Raw genomic sequence first — 17,263 nt, 5'->3', positions numbered from 1 at the left:
AGCTTTTTCAAATGACCTGGATTCCTGCAGTAATTGTTCCAAAAGCGGTCTGTTTTTCATCCAGTTGCGATAGATAATCGGTTAGTTTAGGAGGAAAACATGCTTTTTACCTGCCTCCAGTTATGACTGGGATGAAGATCAGACCCTCTATTTTAGGACCAATGTCAATCCAGAAATTCAGGGCATTTTTATTTTATTTTTTTCCCCAATCCTGCAATTAAACACAATCTAACAAACTGAAAAGCTCGGAAACATCTCACTCATTGGTGTGTTCACAAGAGCAATAATTTGGGGACTTTATTTAGCGAAACATTTGATTTAAAACCGCATCGCTCGTGATTTTTATTGAACGACTAAAAGTGTCTGCACAGTACAGTAGAATGAAGTGTTACCAGCTAACTTGGCCTTTTTTCCGTACACATGGAAGTGGCTCCTTTTTCCATGTACTTCACCCTCACTTGAGGCCTTGGTAAACACCCCTCTATCTACCCCCCCCCCCCCCCCCCCCTCCCTGCCTCTCTGCCAGGCCAACCACAGCATAGATTTTGACACCGGCTCAGCTATGGTCCTGACCATTGAGAGCACACTGATCACCGCCTGCTCCTCTGAGTCCCTGGTAAGCAAAGGCCACTTCAAGAACTTCTGCCTCCGCTTCGCCGAGGGCTTCGAGACCTCCTGGGACGACTGGAAGCCCGAAATCCGAGGGGAAATGGTCATGAATGCATGTGAGTGACGCATTGTATGTCGGTGTGAATTTTCACTGTACGGTTAGTTTTGCCTTCACCTTTTTAATACAGGTCAAAAGCATTGATTGAGTAAAGAAAGGAAAGTATTCTAAAATTTGCAAGTTGCATTTTGAAAAACAAGAAGTTAGTCTGTCTTTAGAGATGCTTAACGGATACATATTTTATACCTACATGGATAAATGTTTTACTGGACCTTATATTATTGAGCGGACTTCAGTAGGTCAAAACAGGTCATTCTTATATGACTTTCTGTGCACGCTGCTCCTCTGAAATATTGACAGGCTGCTGCCCGTGTGTCTGTGTGTGTGCTCTGTGTACAGGTGTAGTCCCTGATGGTACATATGAAGTATGTTCCAGGACTACTGGGCAACCTTCTGCAGGCAAGTTGCTTTTAACTAAGCTCTGGTCCATAACATATGGATCGCAACCTAGAGCTTCTCAATAAGCACGAGACCGCTGTCTGAAAACTCAATTTCGCATTAATTTCATCCACATCCTCAGCCGTTCTGTCTTTCCTCTCCCCATTGGCTTCCTCCTCCTCCTCTTCCACAAAAACAGAGAGCAGTAGTGCCGGCACCTGGACTCTGAACGTGCTTTGGAAGATGTGCGGTATCGACGTTCACATGGATCCCAACATCGGCAAGCGCCTCAACGCGCTGGGCAACACGCTGACGTCGCTGACGGGCGAGGAGGACGTGGACGACATCGCCGACCTGAACTCTGTCAACATGGCGGACCTTTCGGATGAGGACGAAGCCGACTCCATGTCGCCCACCATCAACATGGTCAGTCAACGACGTGTTCATCCATGTCCCAGCTCTCTCTTTGGGCTATTATATACATGATATCCACCACAGATGCATCTCTTTTTGTCATTTAAATACCACTTTCAACTTAGTTGTGCCAGCAGTAGATCAGCTGTTGTGGTTCTTGAAACCACAGAGCATAAACAGTGAACCTTAAGCTGGTGGTTGACACAAGCTAAAGGAATAGTTTGCCTTTTTGGGAAATAAATGGTGAATCGTAAATGGACTTGTACTCCAATAGTGCCCTTCTCTCGTCTAGGTGAATTTCCTCACCTTTGGACAGACGCTATGCTAAGCTAACTAGCTTCCCAAGGTAGCCTCATATATTTATATATATTTTTTTAGGTAGCCTCATATTTAACAGACCGACATGAGAGTGATATCTATCTTCTCATCTAACTAGAAAGACAGCAAATATGCTTATTTCCCAAAATATCAGACTATTCCTATAATATCAATGCATCTGAGCAGATCCTACCTGGCTTACCTTCAGAAGCTTCAGAAGGTAAAGTGTGACCCGGGTTGACCGTTCCTGCCACCTCTTCCATCCATTTGTCCCTGCCGTTGTTTACAGAGTCCAGGGAGCCAGTTCAGCCCTCGGCTGACCTTAAGGAAGCGTCTGGTGAACCACATCCTGGGCCTCAGCCCCAGGCCTCAGAGTGTGTCTCACCCGGCCGACTACTTAAACTGTGCATCGCCTCGCCCCCGAGAGGGCAGCGCCCGGGCCCAAAGACCCCTCTCCTGGGCCTGTGTATGTAGCCACCCCACACGGTGTTGAAACTCTTCTCTGGGCTGTCGGAAAAATCACTTGCTAGGTGGCGTTATATCTCGGTCTCCACCTGAGGGGTTGTTAATTCCAAAATGCTGAGCAATGCTACATCATGCTTTAACTAAATGTCATGATGGTGGAGAATGGGTGTTGCTTAACATTTGCTTTCGCTGCCCTCCTCATTAACCTTCAATGATGGGTGAACATATGAATTCGGTGTATACAAATCCTGGATGCAGAGCTTTGTTTTCCCCTTGGACTGGAGTGGTGATGGTGGTGCTGGTGGTGGTTTCTCCTGTTTCGTGACATTCTGTGTTTGATGATACCTGGTGTGTGGATTGGACTACCTATAACCCTACTGTAATTGAATCCTAACAATCAAAATAATTTGCCTCTAATCAGACAGATTTTAAAGGGTGTATTCTCATTTGCAGCAGCTGCCTGGTGGAAATCTTTCAGGAAATGTTTTTTTTTTTTTTTCGGGGTTTGATCAGAAGGTTTTCATTTAGTCGTCAGTTTTTATCCGATAAATATGTCCGGGTGTGTATCATTGCTTTGACCCAACAGGAGACCATGGACCCCAGAAGGCAGATGGCAACGGGGAACCAGGGGGTCGACGCCCGCGGGAGGAAGTTCACCAAGAGGGTGGTGGACATCAGGGAGCTCAACGAACAGGCCAAGGTCATCGACGACCTCAAGTAAGATGTGATGCTGTGATGCTGTGATGCGGTGTCTAATGATAGATGGTTCAACTAGTGAAGAGAAAGCCCTGCAATTCATTGCCGTCCTGTTCAAACATCCTCTTTTTCTTAACCACAGGAAATTGGGGGCAAGTGAAGGCACCATCAACCAGGAGATCCAGCGTTATCAGCAGATGGAGTCCGTGGCCGTCAACGACATCAGGAGAGACGTCCGAAAGAAACTGCGTCGCTCCAGCATGAGGGTGAATGCTCATCTATTTACCGTCCCCAATGAGCAATGTATTGGTCAAAGGAAGTTTGGACACTGTCAATTAAGATGTGACCCGTCATACCTGAATGTCTCTCATTTAGACTTTTAAGGAATCTTGTGTCTGACTTTGTGTTTTCTTTATTTTTTTTGCTGACCAGGCGGCCTCTCTAAAGGATAAGTGGGGTCTTGGCTACAAACCAAGCTACAACCGCTCCAAAAGCATCTCTGCGGCAGCAGGCCGACCGCCTCTAAAGAGGATGGACAGACAGAGGTAAAAAGAAGTAGCCACTTACCCTGCCTGCTTTCATTTTATTAGGAAATGACACTGTTAAGGGTGCTTCATACAGCATTAACTGTAAGCAAACAAGACGAAGTAACTCTGCTGTTGGCCCTACATGTTTTTAAAACGCATCTCCCATTAACCTTCTCACAAAGAGGATGCTGGGACTCACAAATTTGAAAGCTAACGTAGAGAGGAAGTGCTTATCACATTTGTTTATAGTAATTATGCAGATATCTCAGAATTAATGTAGTAATGATGTTAAAACAGTTGACAACGCTGCAAGCAATGGGAAAACATTAACTCTGGGGCAGAACAGATGAGTACAAAACAACTGGAAATTCATCTGATGAGTAACAATTTTAGTTTTGTGCTCTGATCGAGAGGTTACAGTGTCTTATGAACTCAACAATAATGTAGTGTATGTTGCATAGAAGTTAATTTGCGCCAGTGTGATGAAGCAAAAGATCCCCCAAGTCATTGCAATGAGAAACGTTCTTGTAAAAAATGATCTAAAAATAATTGCTTGCTCGCATCAAAATATTGACTTAAATATCTCAAAATAATGATTTAGTATCTCAAACTGATGAGTTACTGATCTCAAAATACATAATGACTTTGGAGACTTAAATCAATTATAAAATTCACAAAATATAATTGCCTGATTCTATCTTTTTATTATACATTTTGACTTTTGGACTTCACAACGCTCAAAGTTATTGAAAATGTTTGTTGGATCACACCAGTAACAAACAACCCAACACAGCCACCACTGGAATATAATTCTTCAAATATTACATACTGATCACTACCGGGCCGGGTCCGCATACGTTGCGTGTTCAATGTAGCTCGCCTGTAGCCCGGCTTTTAGTGAAACACAAGAGCAGAGGATATGGTCGTCTGAAATTTAAGCAGCAACGCTCATAATTCTGCAGCAGCGGTGCAAACACAGCAAACACTGATTGTGTATCCTAAACTTTACCTGCAACTGTGCAGAAATACCAGGTTTAATCAGATCGAATAGACACTACTAAGTATTTTGACAAAGTTTCTTGGTAATTTGGGATATTAAGTCATTGTTGAGGGAAAAATATGTCATTATTTTTGCGATACTTGTTTGTATTTTCTCAGTTTGCTTTACTGTGTCTCTAGCTCCAGAATAGGGGACGTGGATGATCTACCAGATATGCGCGTGGATGCGTCCTCACCTGCACCACGGGTCACCTTCAACATCCAGGACACGGTAAACATCAGCTGACAACACGGAGAGAGCTCCAGGAACATTTCTTAGCCTCACACAGATTTGATTGCACTGTAGCGAGTTTGCTCTCGACACATTTGTTTTAACCGAATCAATAACTAAGGCGATGAGAGTGTGATGTAGGTAGATATTATGAGTTTTGTGCCATTTTATGTTGATAGTTTGAAGATCATCATCTCATCCTTCACGCCGTTGTTTCACTGTAATTGATCTCCATACAAGCCGATACTTACTGTGACTCGTACGGTCACGGGTTTCGCAGCTCAAAGGGAGAGAACCACTACGCTCTGAGGATTTTATTTTATTTTTTTCATTTTGGATGAGCTCTTTTTTTTTTAATAACTCTTTTGTTCAATTGAAGATAAATAATCAGGCTCTGGACGCTGCACATGCACCCGTCAGTCCAGGAGAGGTGTTCAAGGTATACGGCTCGAGAGATTCAATTTAACAAATTTAAATACCTAACCGACAGCAACAAATACTTGTGTTTCCTCTTCTCCTCTGGGATTACCTTGAGATGGGACTTTGAATATGCAAAATCAGAACAGGATGATGAAATGCTAGCTCCCGTTGTATTGATAGGACACCAATTTTACATTGAACAACAGTGTGTATATTTGCATAATTATTTACTGTTAACCGGATCTTTGTGTCCCTAGTTGCACGCTGATTTATGTGATGCTATACGTGGAACCAGAATACATCTTCCACAGTCTTTATTACTCCTCACTCACTAGATGAATACCAGCAGCATTCCATCACCCACACAGATTTTATTTGGATAACGCAGGCATGCTCTCAGAAATAGATTTTCTTGCATAATAAGACTTGCCTGTAAATACAAGTTCATAGTCTGAATGCTGCTAATGATTTACGGACCCACACGTTCTCATCCTGTCTTGAAACTGCATAAATAACCAAATCAACTTGCCTCGAACATTAATATACTCGCTGATTTCTAACAGCTCTGCATGGCTTGGCTCTGAATCACAGCCTGTTCAGCACAACTGTATTCATTTGTACCCCAACAACATCCGATCAAATACCAAATCCAGATGGACATCAGTCCGGCTTTAAAGGTCATCGGCGCGTGATGTAAAATTGTAGTTATTTGGTGTTATTCCCATAAAGACAAAAAAGTTTATACACTAATTAAAGTCCTTTATATTTCACTCCTTCCCGCCCTTAAAGTCGGCTGTGAACAGCTATTCCCCCTAATCACCCGTAGTGGCACGAATAGTTTAAAATGTTCTCATGTTAAAGCGCTCCATATTTATTAGACAGGTCTAAACAGCTGGTAGATCTTTAAGGACTAGCCTCATATTTTTGGAAATGCCCATTTTTCTTCTCTCTTGTTGTGAGGGTTAGATGAGAAGATCGCTACCTCTCTCATATCTGTATGAAGTTAAAGCGAGTCGCCGGCTAGCTTAGCTTAGCATAAAGACTGGGATCAGGGGGAAACTGCTAGCCTGGCCATGCCCAAGGTAACAAAGACCACCTATTAGCGCTTCTAACGCTCCAAAAACCAAAGAATTTAGATTTACAAGTTGTGTTTTATTTATGCGAGGTTTTGTGCTGGACTATTTCTCAGCGAGGCCCGGTGACTTCTTGGAGTCATTGCGAGGTTGCCAGGCAACCAGCTCAGCCCCCGGGAGAGTCAAACTATTCCGATCCAATTTATGACCAAAATCCACTAATTTGATATAAATCCTATTTTGTTCAATGTTTAATGAAAAAGCACCTTTTAAAAAAAATTAAGTTAAGTAAGTCAATTCAGTTTTAATAGCAAAATAATCATTTGAATGTTGATGGTATTTTCCTGCTAGAACGATCAAATAGTTTTCACCACACAATGCCTCCGATAATATTTCCTCTTTAATGGTGACGGACCCGGACCGACCCCGCTAAAGGCCACATGACCGAGTTTGCTTCCTTCTGTACCGTCACTCGCCTTGAACCGCCCACGTACTCCCAGTCAGCGAAAAGAAAAGACAAATAAACACACATCGTTGATGCTCGAACACATTTCAAGTCCAGTTTCAGAGGCAGTTCGCAAACATTTTCAACAACTTGTATCTATTTCTTCCAGCTGTCTTTAAGGATAGCAGACTTGGTGTACTTGAAGACTTTCTTGGGCATCTTTCCGTTGTCTCTCTCTCGCTCTCGTGTTTTGTCTTTTTTCTCCTGTCGGGGCATCACTTCTTCCTCATCTCCCTCCCCGTCTCACACTGTCTCTCTCTCATTCTCACAGAGTGTGCATGACCTCTCCGCTCCTCTGGGAACTGTTGCGGGCGGGTAGTGTTCTGTCATTGGACATGTCCTAAAACGAGACATTTAAACCGTGCTGGGAGACTTGATTTCAGCATTCAGTTATTGACTACACGTCACACGTAAAGGGAATACCTTGTGGTCCAATTAACAGAACACTACCTCCTTCAAAGTAATGATTCATTGGCTGACTTCCTGCTTAAGACAAGTCATGTTCTTAAGTATGAAGAGCTTCATGAAGACTGTCTCCCTGGGTGAGTTTGACTCTTTGCCCCTCTCTGAAGTTTCCCGAGGAGACAGAGGTGGACCTGTTGTCAGTCACCATTGACGAGCCATCCCATCCTCACCATCACCTTCATTCTCCATCCGTTTTCGAGGGCCAGGGCTCAGTTTTCAGTGCCCCCGGCACCCCTGCCGTCTTCTCACCCATACTTCCCTTCCAGCACGACGACATGAGGCGCGACGACATGTCCTCATCCTCCTCCGAAGACTCTGAAAAGGAGGACGAGTTTGAACGGGAGAGACCGCCGAGCTACCGAAGGCCCATGTGAGTCCTCCTTTTTTTTTCCTTCGCTCCAAGTCAAGCATTCTTGTGATGACTGGTAGATGAAAGGAGGCACCTTTAATCACACATTACAGTTGCATGAAAGATTTTCTTTCATGTTTTTTTTTTTTTTTTTTGGTCTTATAAATAAAGATTCATGGTTTTCAGCATTCACTAAACATTCTCTTTCTTCCCAGCCAAGCGTCTCACAGGAAGTCCTCTGGGTTTTCCGCTGTGAGTCAGCTGTTCAGCGAGCGCTGGCCGAGCACACCTGCCAACCGCAGCTTTGGCGGCCCAGCCACTGAGAGAAACATCGACTTTGAGCTGGATGTCCGCGTGGAGATTGACAGCGGGAAATGCGTCCTTCACCCCACTACTCAGCAACCAGAGCATGAGGACATTTCCCTCAAGAAGTACGATGAAAGGCACACTTCTTCTTCTGATAACCACTGTGAATAGATTTTCATTTGAAGTCTGACTCAGTTTTTTTTATTTTTTAAATAACGTCCAATCAAACTCCACATTAGGAAATGTAGAGTTTAATTTTCCAGATGAATTTTCTTGCTGTAGCGTGTCCTCAGTGGATAGGAGTGAAACCTTCTATATTCAGAGAAGTAAACAGAACAAGCATGAGCACACCTTCCTCATACGACTCCCTGTGGGTTTTGCAGGAGCTGTGAGCGCAGCATCAAAAGTCTGGACCAGGAGTCTCCTCCCAAGAAGAAGAAGCTGCAGCCAACCTACACCTCCACCACGCATCTCCTAGCTGGCAAGAAATGTCCCTCCTCCCTGCAGACCAAATCCAACGACATGGAGACCACAGTATTCTACATTCCAGGAGTGGACGTTAAGGTCAGCCGCCTGTAGCATCCAAAGTGTCCCCAGGTTTCTACTCTGTACTGTTTCTTTGCTTTAAATGATTCAATCTTCCATTTTAGTTGCACTACAACTCCAAGACACTGAAGACGGAGTCGCCCAACGCCTCGCGCGGATCCTCTCTCCCTCGCACTCTCTCCAAAGAGTCGAAGCTGTATGGTATGAAAGATAGCGGCCCTCCCAATGCAGTCCAAAGCCAGACTAACTCGCTCCTACCTCCCCCGCCCCCACCTATTCCATCAGGTACTGAGCATTCCCTCGTTTCTCCTTGCATGCCCGAGCACCGACCGTAATCACCGACACTAGAGCGCCGCGGCGCTCCGATGTGATGATTTTACATCTGGGCGAGGGCCCCACCGAATCAAACGCATGTGATTTCATCTCTTATTTCAAGGCATGAATCCAGTGGGTACCTTTTGATCAAACTGGGCTCATGCATATTGATGTGCACCACAGAGGGGAAAACGGCGAAAAAAGCGTTTATTAATACGGTTCCAGTTTATTTGAAGTTTAAGAGATGAGAAAAGTGTTGTCGACATACAGTCCAGGCTTCAGAAGGTTTTAAAACTCCCATGTGTCCTTGCAGCCAAAGGTAAGGGCAGTGGCGGGGTAAAGGCAGCCAAGCTGTACGCCTGGGTGGCCCTCCAGACTCTGCCGGAGGAAATGGTCATCAGCCCCTGTCTGCTGGACTTCCTGGAGAAAGCGCTGGAGACCATTCCCATCACACCGGTGGAGAGAGGTTACGCAGGTTTGTTTGTTGAAACATCAAATTCTTGTGTTGTCACCGGCAGTCAGCGCTTTGTCGTGTTCACCGGCATGTCTTTGTGTACTTCCCGTCAGCGGTGGCTTCCCAGGAGGAGGACATGGGTCAGTTTGACCCGGTGGAGCAGCTGGAGGAGTCCACCACCTCTCTGGTGTCCTCGTCCACATCGGCCTACTCCTCCTTCCCCGTGGATGTGGTTGTCTACGTCAGAGTCCAGGTACTGACAAACCACTAGAATCTTTATTCCCAAGACATTTGCAACATTAGATAATAGCAGCAACAAACATAACCTTCTCGCATTTCTTCGTAAGAGCTGTTTTACTTGCTTTTAACAGTATGATAACCAAATATGATGTTTCCCATTAAAATGTCTTTGAATTTAGAGAAATTACAGAGTAAATACAGTACAACTCACAGGGACCTTATATCCTTTGCATACCTTTTCCCAAAACGTCGTTATTTTTGGACATTACTCAACATTAAATGATCCACACTCCCTCCAACATATCTGATGTCTGCTACTTTTTACCTCCGATGTATTTATTTAATTTATTCAGTCCCTTTTTATTGTTATCTATCGAGCCAGTTCGACCTGCAGTTACACACCTGACGTTGACGTGAGTTGTCGCCTGTGTCCGCAGCCCTCTCAGATCCGCTTCAGCTGCCTGCCGATGTCCAGGGTGGAGTGCATGCTCAAGCTGCCCTCCTTAGACCTGGTCTTCTCCTCTAACCGTGGCGAGCTGGAGACCCCGACCGGAGCCCACCCCGCTGAGGGATCTCACCACCCCTCCTCCACTCCGCCAGGGCAACACATCCCCAAACCACCCCCCAGCAAAAGTACGTGGAGCACGTCTTACGGAATAGTGAGGCTCTAATGCGTGCAGAGATATGTGTGAAGGACAAAACCTTCTTTTGAAGTCTCTTGAAACACAGTGAGCATATGTATTAGCTGTCACTCCATGCTATGTCTGGGCCCTGTGTGATTTAACGTTGCTCACAGCTTGTTCTCATCCATTCATTATTTTGCCCTCCAGTCAGTCTTTTAGCAACATCATGCAACTTTTGCCATGTTTTTTTTCCCCCTATTTTTGCTATTTTACAGAGCATCTCTGTATATTCCATCTTTAGTTTTTAGTCCAGGCATACGACTAAATGCCCTTGTTGCAACATGTTTGTGTCATTTTATTTTATTACCTTGAACAGCTAATGACTATTTATTTTCCTCTTGTATCACATTTGATCTGTATGATGTTACCGCCCGTCTTACCTCCTCCCTGTGCTTCCTCCCTCCTCTGCCTCCTTGCAGCGTCTCCGTTGCTGGGGAGCCCTCTGGGCAGGAGCCGCCACAGCAGCAGCCAGTCGGACCTCACAGGCCCCGCCAGTAACTCCTCAGGCCTCAGCTTCACCGCCTGCATGTCTGACTTCTCCCTCTACGTCTTCCACCCCTACGGTGCCGGAAAGCAGAAATCCGCTGTGACAGGCCTGGCCCCGGGCCCAGGGCCATTAGGTATGGAAAAGGGAAAGTGTGTCTGAGTCTTCTAATGTGCTAATAATCAGTGGTGTACAGTAACAAAGTAGAAATACTTCGTTACTGTACTTAAGTCGTTTTTTTGGATATCTGTACTTTACTTTACTATTTATATTTCTGTTGACTTTTACTTTTACTTCACTACATTTTGCAAAGAAAACTGATACTTTTACTCCGATACATTTCCCCTGAAACCTTCGTTACTCGCTACAAAATCAAATCTATCTTTAGAAACAAAATGAATCATGAGACCAGCGTCGGGGACTGTGGTGGAACAGAGACTGCAAGCAAGCAGGTTTGGTGAATCAGTGGTCCTAGTTTACAAGTTAAATCATTGGTTAATCACGTTAATGCGCAAAACAAGTGCTCTCAAAGCTGCGGTGTTTAGATTCCCAGTGATGCCCAGGATGCTACATGCTATAGCTAGCGAGCGACTACACACACAGGACGGGTGGGATGAGGAGAGGTGGATGGGTCAAACAAACACTGGTGTTTCCTCCAGGAGGCCGCAGTTTGTGCCGTGTGTGAAACGAGAAGCCAATGTTGATTTATTTGTGACGTGACTTCCGTACTGAAGCAACGCCACTTCCGTTGATATTTTAACGCAAACCACGATCTTTTCCTAAACCTAACTAAGTAGTTTCATCGCCTAAACCTTAGTTGTTTCCTGTGAAGATGGAAGTTTATTTTGAAAAGACAGTATGCATGTAACAAGCGAAAACTGACTCATGTTGCTGGACTTTTGCAGGAAAAACGCACGAAAAATGAGGAGTAATTTTTCGTAAGATATCAATGAAACGGGGATGAATTAATATCATTGTATAAAGAGAGTGACATGATAAGATCAATCTCATGTCTGTAAGTTAAATCAGCTATAATCACTCTTTTAAAGTGATTAGTGACTCGTCTAAAACATTTAAAAAAGGAATAACTTCAATAGAATCATTCTATACAATGTAGCTTCTTTACATTCTACATTCTAATAGAATGTAAAGAAGCTACATTGTATTAGAATTGTCTTTTGAAGATGAACAGGACATTTTTCAGTTTCAAGTAATAACTGGGTTGTTACTTTCGGTGCTGCTTTAGTATCGATCATGTTTTGATATTTGAGTCATTTTGTGGATGATCAGATGGAGTTATGATGGTAGCAGTCGCCCAATTGCAGATTCAGTTTGAGCAAAACCTTTGCCTATTGTGTTCAAATCAGGCCCATAGGAGTTTACAAGGCAGGTGTCCTTTCTCACAACACTGACCTGATGCATCAAGTGGATATTTTTTGCTGAACACAATATTATGCATTTGCCCTCTACATCCTCTAGTCGGAATGAGCATACTTATAAACGCACTGTTACAACTCCTTCATAGTGTCATATTGCATTTCAGAGAATTATGATGATAAGTTCATAGTAGATGCAAAAGTATACTTATGTACAATATATTATGTTGAACATTGTTGCTCCTGGATGGATCACAGCCAACCCAATTATTTTCAACACAGCTCCATGTCCTTGGTCATGGTGCCACAGCACTTAAAAGAATCAACTTCATAATTCTCAAAATTCTGACCCTTTGCTTTTTTATTAACAGCATTTACTTTCAATACTTAAGTACATTTAATATCAGAAAATTACTTTTGATACTTAAGTACAATAAATATCAGATACTTTAAGACTTTTACTCAAGTAGTATTCTAATAGGTGACTTTTACTTTTACTGGAGTAATTTTCCAGTAAGGTATCTTTACTTTTACTCAAGTATGGCTTTTGGGTACTTTATACACCACTGCTAATAATACATGGCTGCAGTTTGTAATGTCGCTTATTTCCCTCCTTCCCCGTGGATGTGATGTACAGACCTGCTAGAGCCAGTGGATATGGGGATAACCATGACTTTACAAACACATGTAGAATAAAAATGACGTCTAGTGATTGTCCTGATAATCGCTCTCTCTCCTCAAGGTACAGTAGACGAGGAGCCTTCCTCAGTAACAGGAAGAAAAGACTCTCTGAGTATCAACCTGGAGTTCGTGAAGGTCAGCTTGTCCAGGATCAGGCGTACCGGAGGCCCCACCTTCATTGAAAGCTTTATTCCTGCAAAAGGGGGCAAAATGGACACGACCCTCATCAACATCTCAGGTAGGTCGGCGGCCCCAGAAGAAGACGTTTCTCTGTGAGACGTGCAGCGGTTTATACTGACTGATGTTCAAGGTTTAGCTCAGAAGACTTGGAATGGAGTTTATACAAGCAGGGGAACTCAGGGAATTGGATAAATTACCAGCAAAAGTGAAGGAATATTAGGAAAATCGATAAATTCAGTTTGCACGGCGTAGGATATTTAGGAGGTATGAAATTCATTATCGGCAGTTGGCAGTTTGTAAATGTTTAACATCGGGGAGGTTTATTTTGTACATCGCAACGGGAGAATTTTAAAGATTTAAGACGAAACTGAGCAGGGCTCAGAGAAATAGTGACAATTCAAAATCGATTTGCTACTTCAGCGCCGTGGATTTACTGACACACAGCACAGTCAGGCTGCTGATGTTTCAGAGCTATGGCTTCTAACTGCACAAATGCATACAGATAAAGGAGCAATGAGTCAGGCAGACTAGACTAACACGTTCTGCCCCTGCACTCTCTTTGCTTGGAAGATGAAGGTGGAGAGGGGGGGGGGGGGGTGACGGGTTAACAAGGGGGATGTATTTTGGTTATTTTGCTAACAAGAGGGGAGGCATCCCCCCCTCATTCCCCTTTAAATTGTCTACTGACGATTAGGCACAGTCCTAAAATTGTATCAGCAGCTACCTCCAGGACAAAGGCAGGGTTTGAAGTAGACCTGAATATCACAAGGAGTCCATGAAGCGACGATTGGGACATTTTACAAGCATAGATATGAGACTGAAAATGCAACTTTTCAATCTCTGAATGTCAGGATGGATGCACAAGTGCTTATTTTTGCCCTATAGATTTGTTTTAAGGAGCGTATGCTACCAATTTGTTTGCACACCTTTTTAAAAAAGTGTGACTCGTGTATGAACAAATGTCATATTCTCCCCCTAGCTGTGTGTGACATTGGCTCGGCTTCCTTCAAGTACGACATGAGGCGACTGAGCGAGATCCTGGCCTTCCCGAGAGCCTGGTACCGCCGGAGTATCGCCAGGCGCCTCTTCCTGGGAGACCAGACCATCAACCTGCCAGGTGAGTTTCTGACCACTCGGCGGCTCCGGCCCGTGTCGGGGGTCAGTTTGTTGAGTGACGCATGCGTATGGAATGGTTTTACCACTCTACTGCTCCAAAATAACCACCAGCTTTTACAACACACTGAACAGAGCATTTCTGTGCTTCTGACGTGCATTTTCTAAAAAAAGCTACTTACTTTTAACATGTCCTTCAATTAAAATAAGCAGTGTGGACACAAGAATAAAATGAAAAGTGCTTACTGTAGAAATATGCAGAGATATTGATGGAAATTCATGATTTGTTTTCCGAATATGTCGGCCTTCGTCTACCTACAACTCTCCACGGGTTTAACTTGTGTTAATTTTTAATATCTCATCACGCTGACCTTCCCTCAGCCAACATTTCCTCCCACTGCTCCGTTTTGACATTTCCACGGCTGACTTACACATCCCTCAACCTTTACCTTGCCTCAGCCTCTGGCCCCGCCACCCCGGACTCGGCCGAGAACGTCGCCCAACATCTGTCCCCCGAGTCCAGCCGGAAAGCCTACTGGAGGACGTGGGACGGCAGCACCGGGACGCAGCACATGCCCCAGTCCCCCAACGTCTTCTCGGAGCACTCCACCGGAAGCAACATGTCCCCGGGAGGCCTGGGCCACCTCAAGTCCCCCGCACCTGGTCGCATCAGGAGCGTGTCCGATTCCTCCGCTCCCAGGAGAGGTGACTACAAACCATTAAATGAAAGTGGAAGATTACAAAATGCAATGATGGCTTGTACAAGATGCTCATAATTTGCCCTCTGCTGCCTTCCACCTAATCGTCGTTCGTTCTCGTCTAGACTCGGTGACGAAGACCTCCACCCCCTCCTTCAGTAAGAACGGTAAGGCGGCAGGTCAGCAAGGGGCGCCGTGGGAGACGCTGGTGGTGTTCGCCATCAACTTGAAGCAGCTCACCGTCCAAATGAACATGAGCAACGTCATGGGGAACAATACGTGAGTGGTCACGGTTTCTGCACCTTTTAGCGTAGATACTTAAATACCCACTGTTGTGTAAACTGCTTATTGTGGTTGTGGGTTAAATGGAGAAATCAATACCACTGCAGGGCACAAAGGTCTGCATACTGTTAAATAACATAACTAGTTTATTTCTCTTTTTAAGGCAACATTTAGATCTGCTCTTTCTCAGGCAGGCAAGATGGATACCAATAAATGCTAAATATGATGCAACAGCCAGGAGATGGTTAGCTTAGCCTAGCATAACGCCTGGAAACGGCTAACCTAGCTCAGTTCAAAGGTGACAAAATCCACGTCCCAGCAGGGTGTCATGTGGACGAAACAAACGAGATATAATGTGTTAATTATTGAGTTTTAGAGGAGCTGCTCATTGCTGTACAGACAACAGAGTGGTATTAATCTCATCATCTAACTCAAAAACAGTGAATAAATGTATTTTCCAAAATATAATAAGAATTAATATATCCCTAGGATCACTAATATAGGATAAATAAAAGGTAAATCTCATGTTATTATTGACATTTCAGGAAATATCCCCGCTTTAGATTAACTTTTTCTAGCAGTTTACTCCTAATGTTTTGTATCCTCTCTCCAAAAATAGAACCGGTGATGCAATAGTTCTGAAATATTTATGCATAAACAGACGGCAGTATTTCCACCCTCTGGGCTCGTGTAGATACATCCTCTCAGTCTCGCCGAAAATTGGCCTCAAACTTAAATATGGAAGTAATTCTGGCAAATAAATGTATGAGGCATTCGAGCTGTGAATGATTAAGCAGCCGCTAGTGAATGTGACTCCTCCCGTCTGTACCCTGTTACACGATACTGTCCGGAAAACACTGCTGTAGTGCGAAAGACTCTAAATCATTTATTTACACTTATTGGAGCACTCTGCTGCCTCACGTACGCCGGTGTAGACTTATGTCTCCGAGCTGCCACGCTGACATTCCAGCTCCTCGTGCTCCTTTATCGCCCACTCCCTTATGGGCTCAATGCATCTCTCCTGCGCCGTCTTATTTCACCGGCCAAGATGACGAGCGGCCGTTTCATCGCCGCGGTTAAATCTTGAATTGCGGAAAAGGATCCGGCTGAATCATTGACGAACACAATACCCTCATAACCAAGGCAGCACTGTTTTATGAGCTCTCTGAGCAACACGTGCATCTCCGGCTCCAAGTCGGGGTATACGAGGCATCTCTCTCTCTCTGTAACTCTAGTTTCAATTATTTAGGATATTCCTCCGTCATGAAAACATTCATGTGAAGGTGTTGTCTTTTTTTTTAAAGCAAGAGTTGTATCTACAGAAGCTGCACTTGACATGTTAAAATAATAACATACTAAGAGAAACCTCGGCTTCATTTGAGGTTCTGACCTCATCCTAATTCGTTGCCTTTTAGCGTTTTGAGCAATATAGCAAAGACAAGACGTCTGCTGAGCCGGCAAGATGCTGAAAAGCTTTTAGTTTTTGAGGCGCTAAATGTCCTCGTCGCTTTTTACATCACAGACTCCCTCTCGTTTATGATCCTCCCCAGAACCATAAGATCCTCCACAGCCGCTCAAAAACCTTCAGGGGTGCTACTTTAAGTCACAACGCCCCCAAACTAATGAGCGTTCTGCCCTTTTAAATATTAGACTTGCTGACTCAGTGGACAGTTTTAAACGCCAACTCAAAACGTATCTTTTTAATTTCGCTGATAAACAGCTTTTATGATTTTTCTCTTATTTAGGATAAAAGCAGCACTCGTCTTCTCCCTTCCTCCTCTGTGTGTCGTTTTTAAACCTTTTTTTGGAGTTTTGTTGTTGTGAATTGTAAAGCACTTTGTGCCGCATTCTGTGCATGAAAGGTGCTGCATAAATAAAGTAAGTTCATCCATTCATCATGACGTGTTCGTCTAGAAAGGCTGACATGTTGAAAAGTCAATCAGATGTAGTCCGTGTTTATCCCTGGGCCAAGCTCTCGCAGTGAGAGTTCTGTTTTCGTCGAGAGCCCTTCTGCATTATTCAGCGGCGTCTCAGGGGGAGCTCACAGTTTTGTGTTTGTCCCCGCAGCTGGACCACCAGCGGGCTGAAGAGTCAGGGCCGACTGTCTGTGGGCAGCAACCGGGACCGGGAGATCAGCATGTCCGTCGGCCTCGGCCGCTCCAAGCTCGACTCCAAGGGCGGGGTGGTGGGCGGCAATATAGACGTGAACACCCTGGAGATGGTCTGTAAGTAAACAAAGCATCGACTCCCCCCCCCCCCCGACATCTGGTGTTTTTCTGCAACTCGTTAGCGGCTCTC

The 17,263-nt window shown here is 44.4% G+C and overlaps 1 protein-coding gene across 15 annotated transcripts in view; it reads left to right on the top strand.

The window, feature by feature from the left end:
• The window catches only part of kiaa1109 (KIAA1109 ortholog), a 67,993-nt gene that overhangs the window by 44,277 nt on the left and 6,453 nt on the right, over positions 1 to 17,263 (top strand). For 5 of the 15 annotated variants that reach the window (XM_076108558.1, XM_076108557.1, XM_076108564.1 and 2 more), the window contains 22 exons: positions 527 to 725; positions 1,067 to 1,126; positions 1,305 to 1,531; positions 2,127 to 2,303; positions 2,889 to 3,019; positions 3,141 to 3,264; positions 3,431 to 3,543; positions 4,705 to 4,795; positions 5,175 to 5,234; positions 7,366 to 7,628; positions 7,823 to 8,038; positions 8,297 to 8,477; positions 8,564 to 8,744; positions 9,088 to 9,249; positions 9,342 to 9,481; positions 9,906 to 10,101; positions 10,571 to 10,771; positions 12,754 to 12,930; positions 13,852 to 13,989; positions 14,445 to 14,690; positions 14,809 to 14,962; positions 17,033 to 17,190. In XM_076108558.1, coding sequence (XP_075964673.1) covers positions 527 to 725; positions 1,067 to 1,126; positions 1,305 to 1,531; positions 2,127 to 2,303; positions 2,889 to 3,019; positions 3,141 to 3,264; positions 3,431 to 3,543; positions 4,705 to 4,795; positions 5,175 to 5,234; positions 7,366 to 7,628; positions 7,823 to 8,038; positions 8,297 to 8,477; positions 8,564 to 8,744; positions 9,088 to 9,249; positions 9,342 to 9,481; positions 9,906 to 10,101; positions 10,571 to 10,771; positions 12,754 to 12,930; positions 13,852 to 13,989; positions 14,445 to 14,690; positions 14,809 to 14,962; positions 17,033 to 17,190 — 3,595 coding nt within the window. The remainder of the gene's footprint in view (positions 1 to 526; positions 726 to 1,066; positions 1,127 to 1,304; positions 1,532 to 2,126; positions 2,304 to 2,888; positions 3,020 to 3,140; positions 3,265 to 3,430; positions 3,544 to 4,704; positions 4,796 to 5,174; positions 5,235 to 7,365; positions 7,629 to 7,822; positions 8,039 to 8,296; positions 8,478 to 8,563; positions 8,745 to 9,087; positions 9,250 to 9,341; positions 9,482 to 9,905; positions 10,102 to 10,570; positions 10,772 to 12,753; positions 12,931 to 13,851; positions 13,990 to 14,444; positions 14,691 to 14,808; positions 14,963 to 17,032; positions 17,191 to 17,263) is intronic. The other 10 variants (XM_076108567.1, XM_076108565.1, XM_076108570.1 and 7 more) reach the window with 8 other exon arrangements.

Source organism: Anarhichas minor, unplaced genomic scaffold, assembly GCF_050575085.1.
Source record: "Anarhichas minor isolate MPS153535 unplaced genomic scaffold, ASM5057508v1 ptg000040l, whole genome shotgun sequence".
Lineage (NCBI taxonomy): Eukaryota > Metazoa > Chordata > Actinopteri > Perciformes > Anarhichadidae > Anarhichas > Anarhichas minor.
The sequence above is the reverse complement of the archived record's forward strand: the minus strand, read 5'-3'. Positions and strand labels throughout refer to the sequence as shown.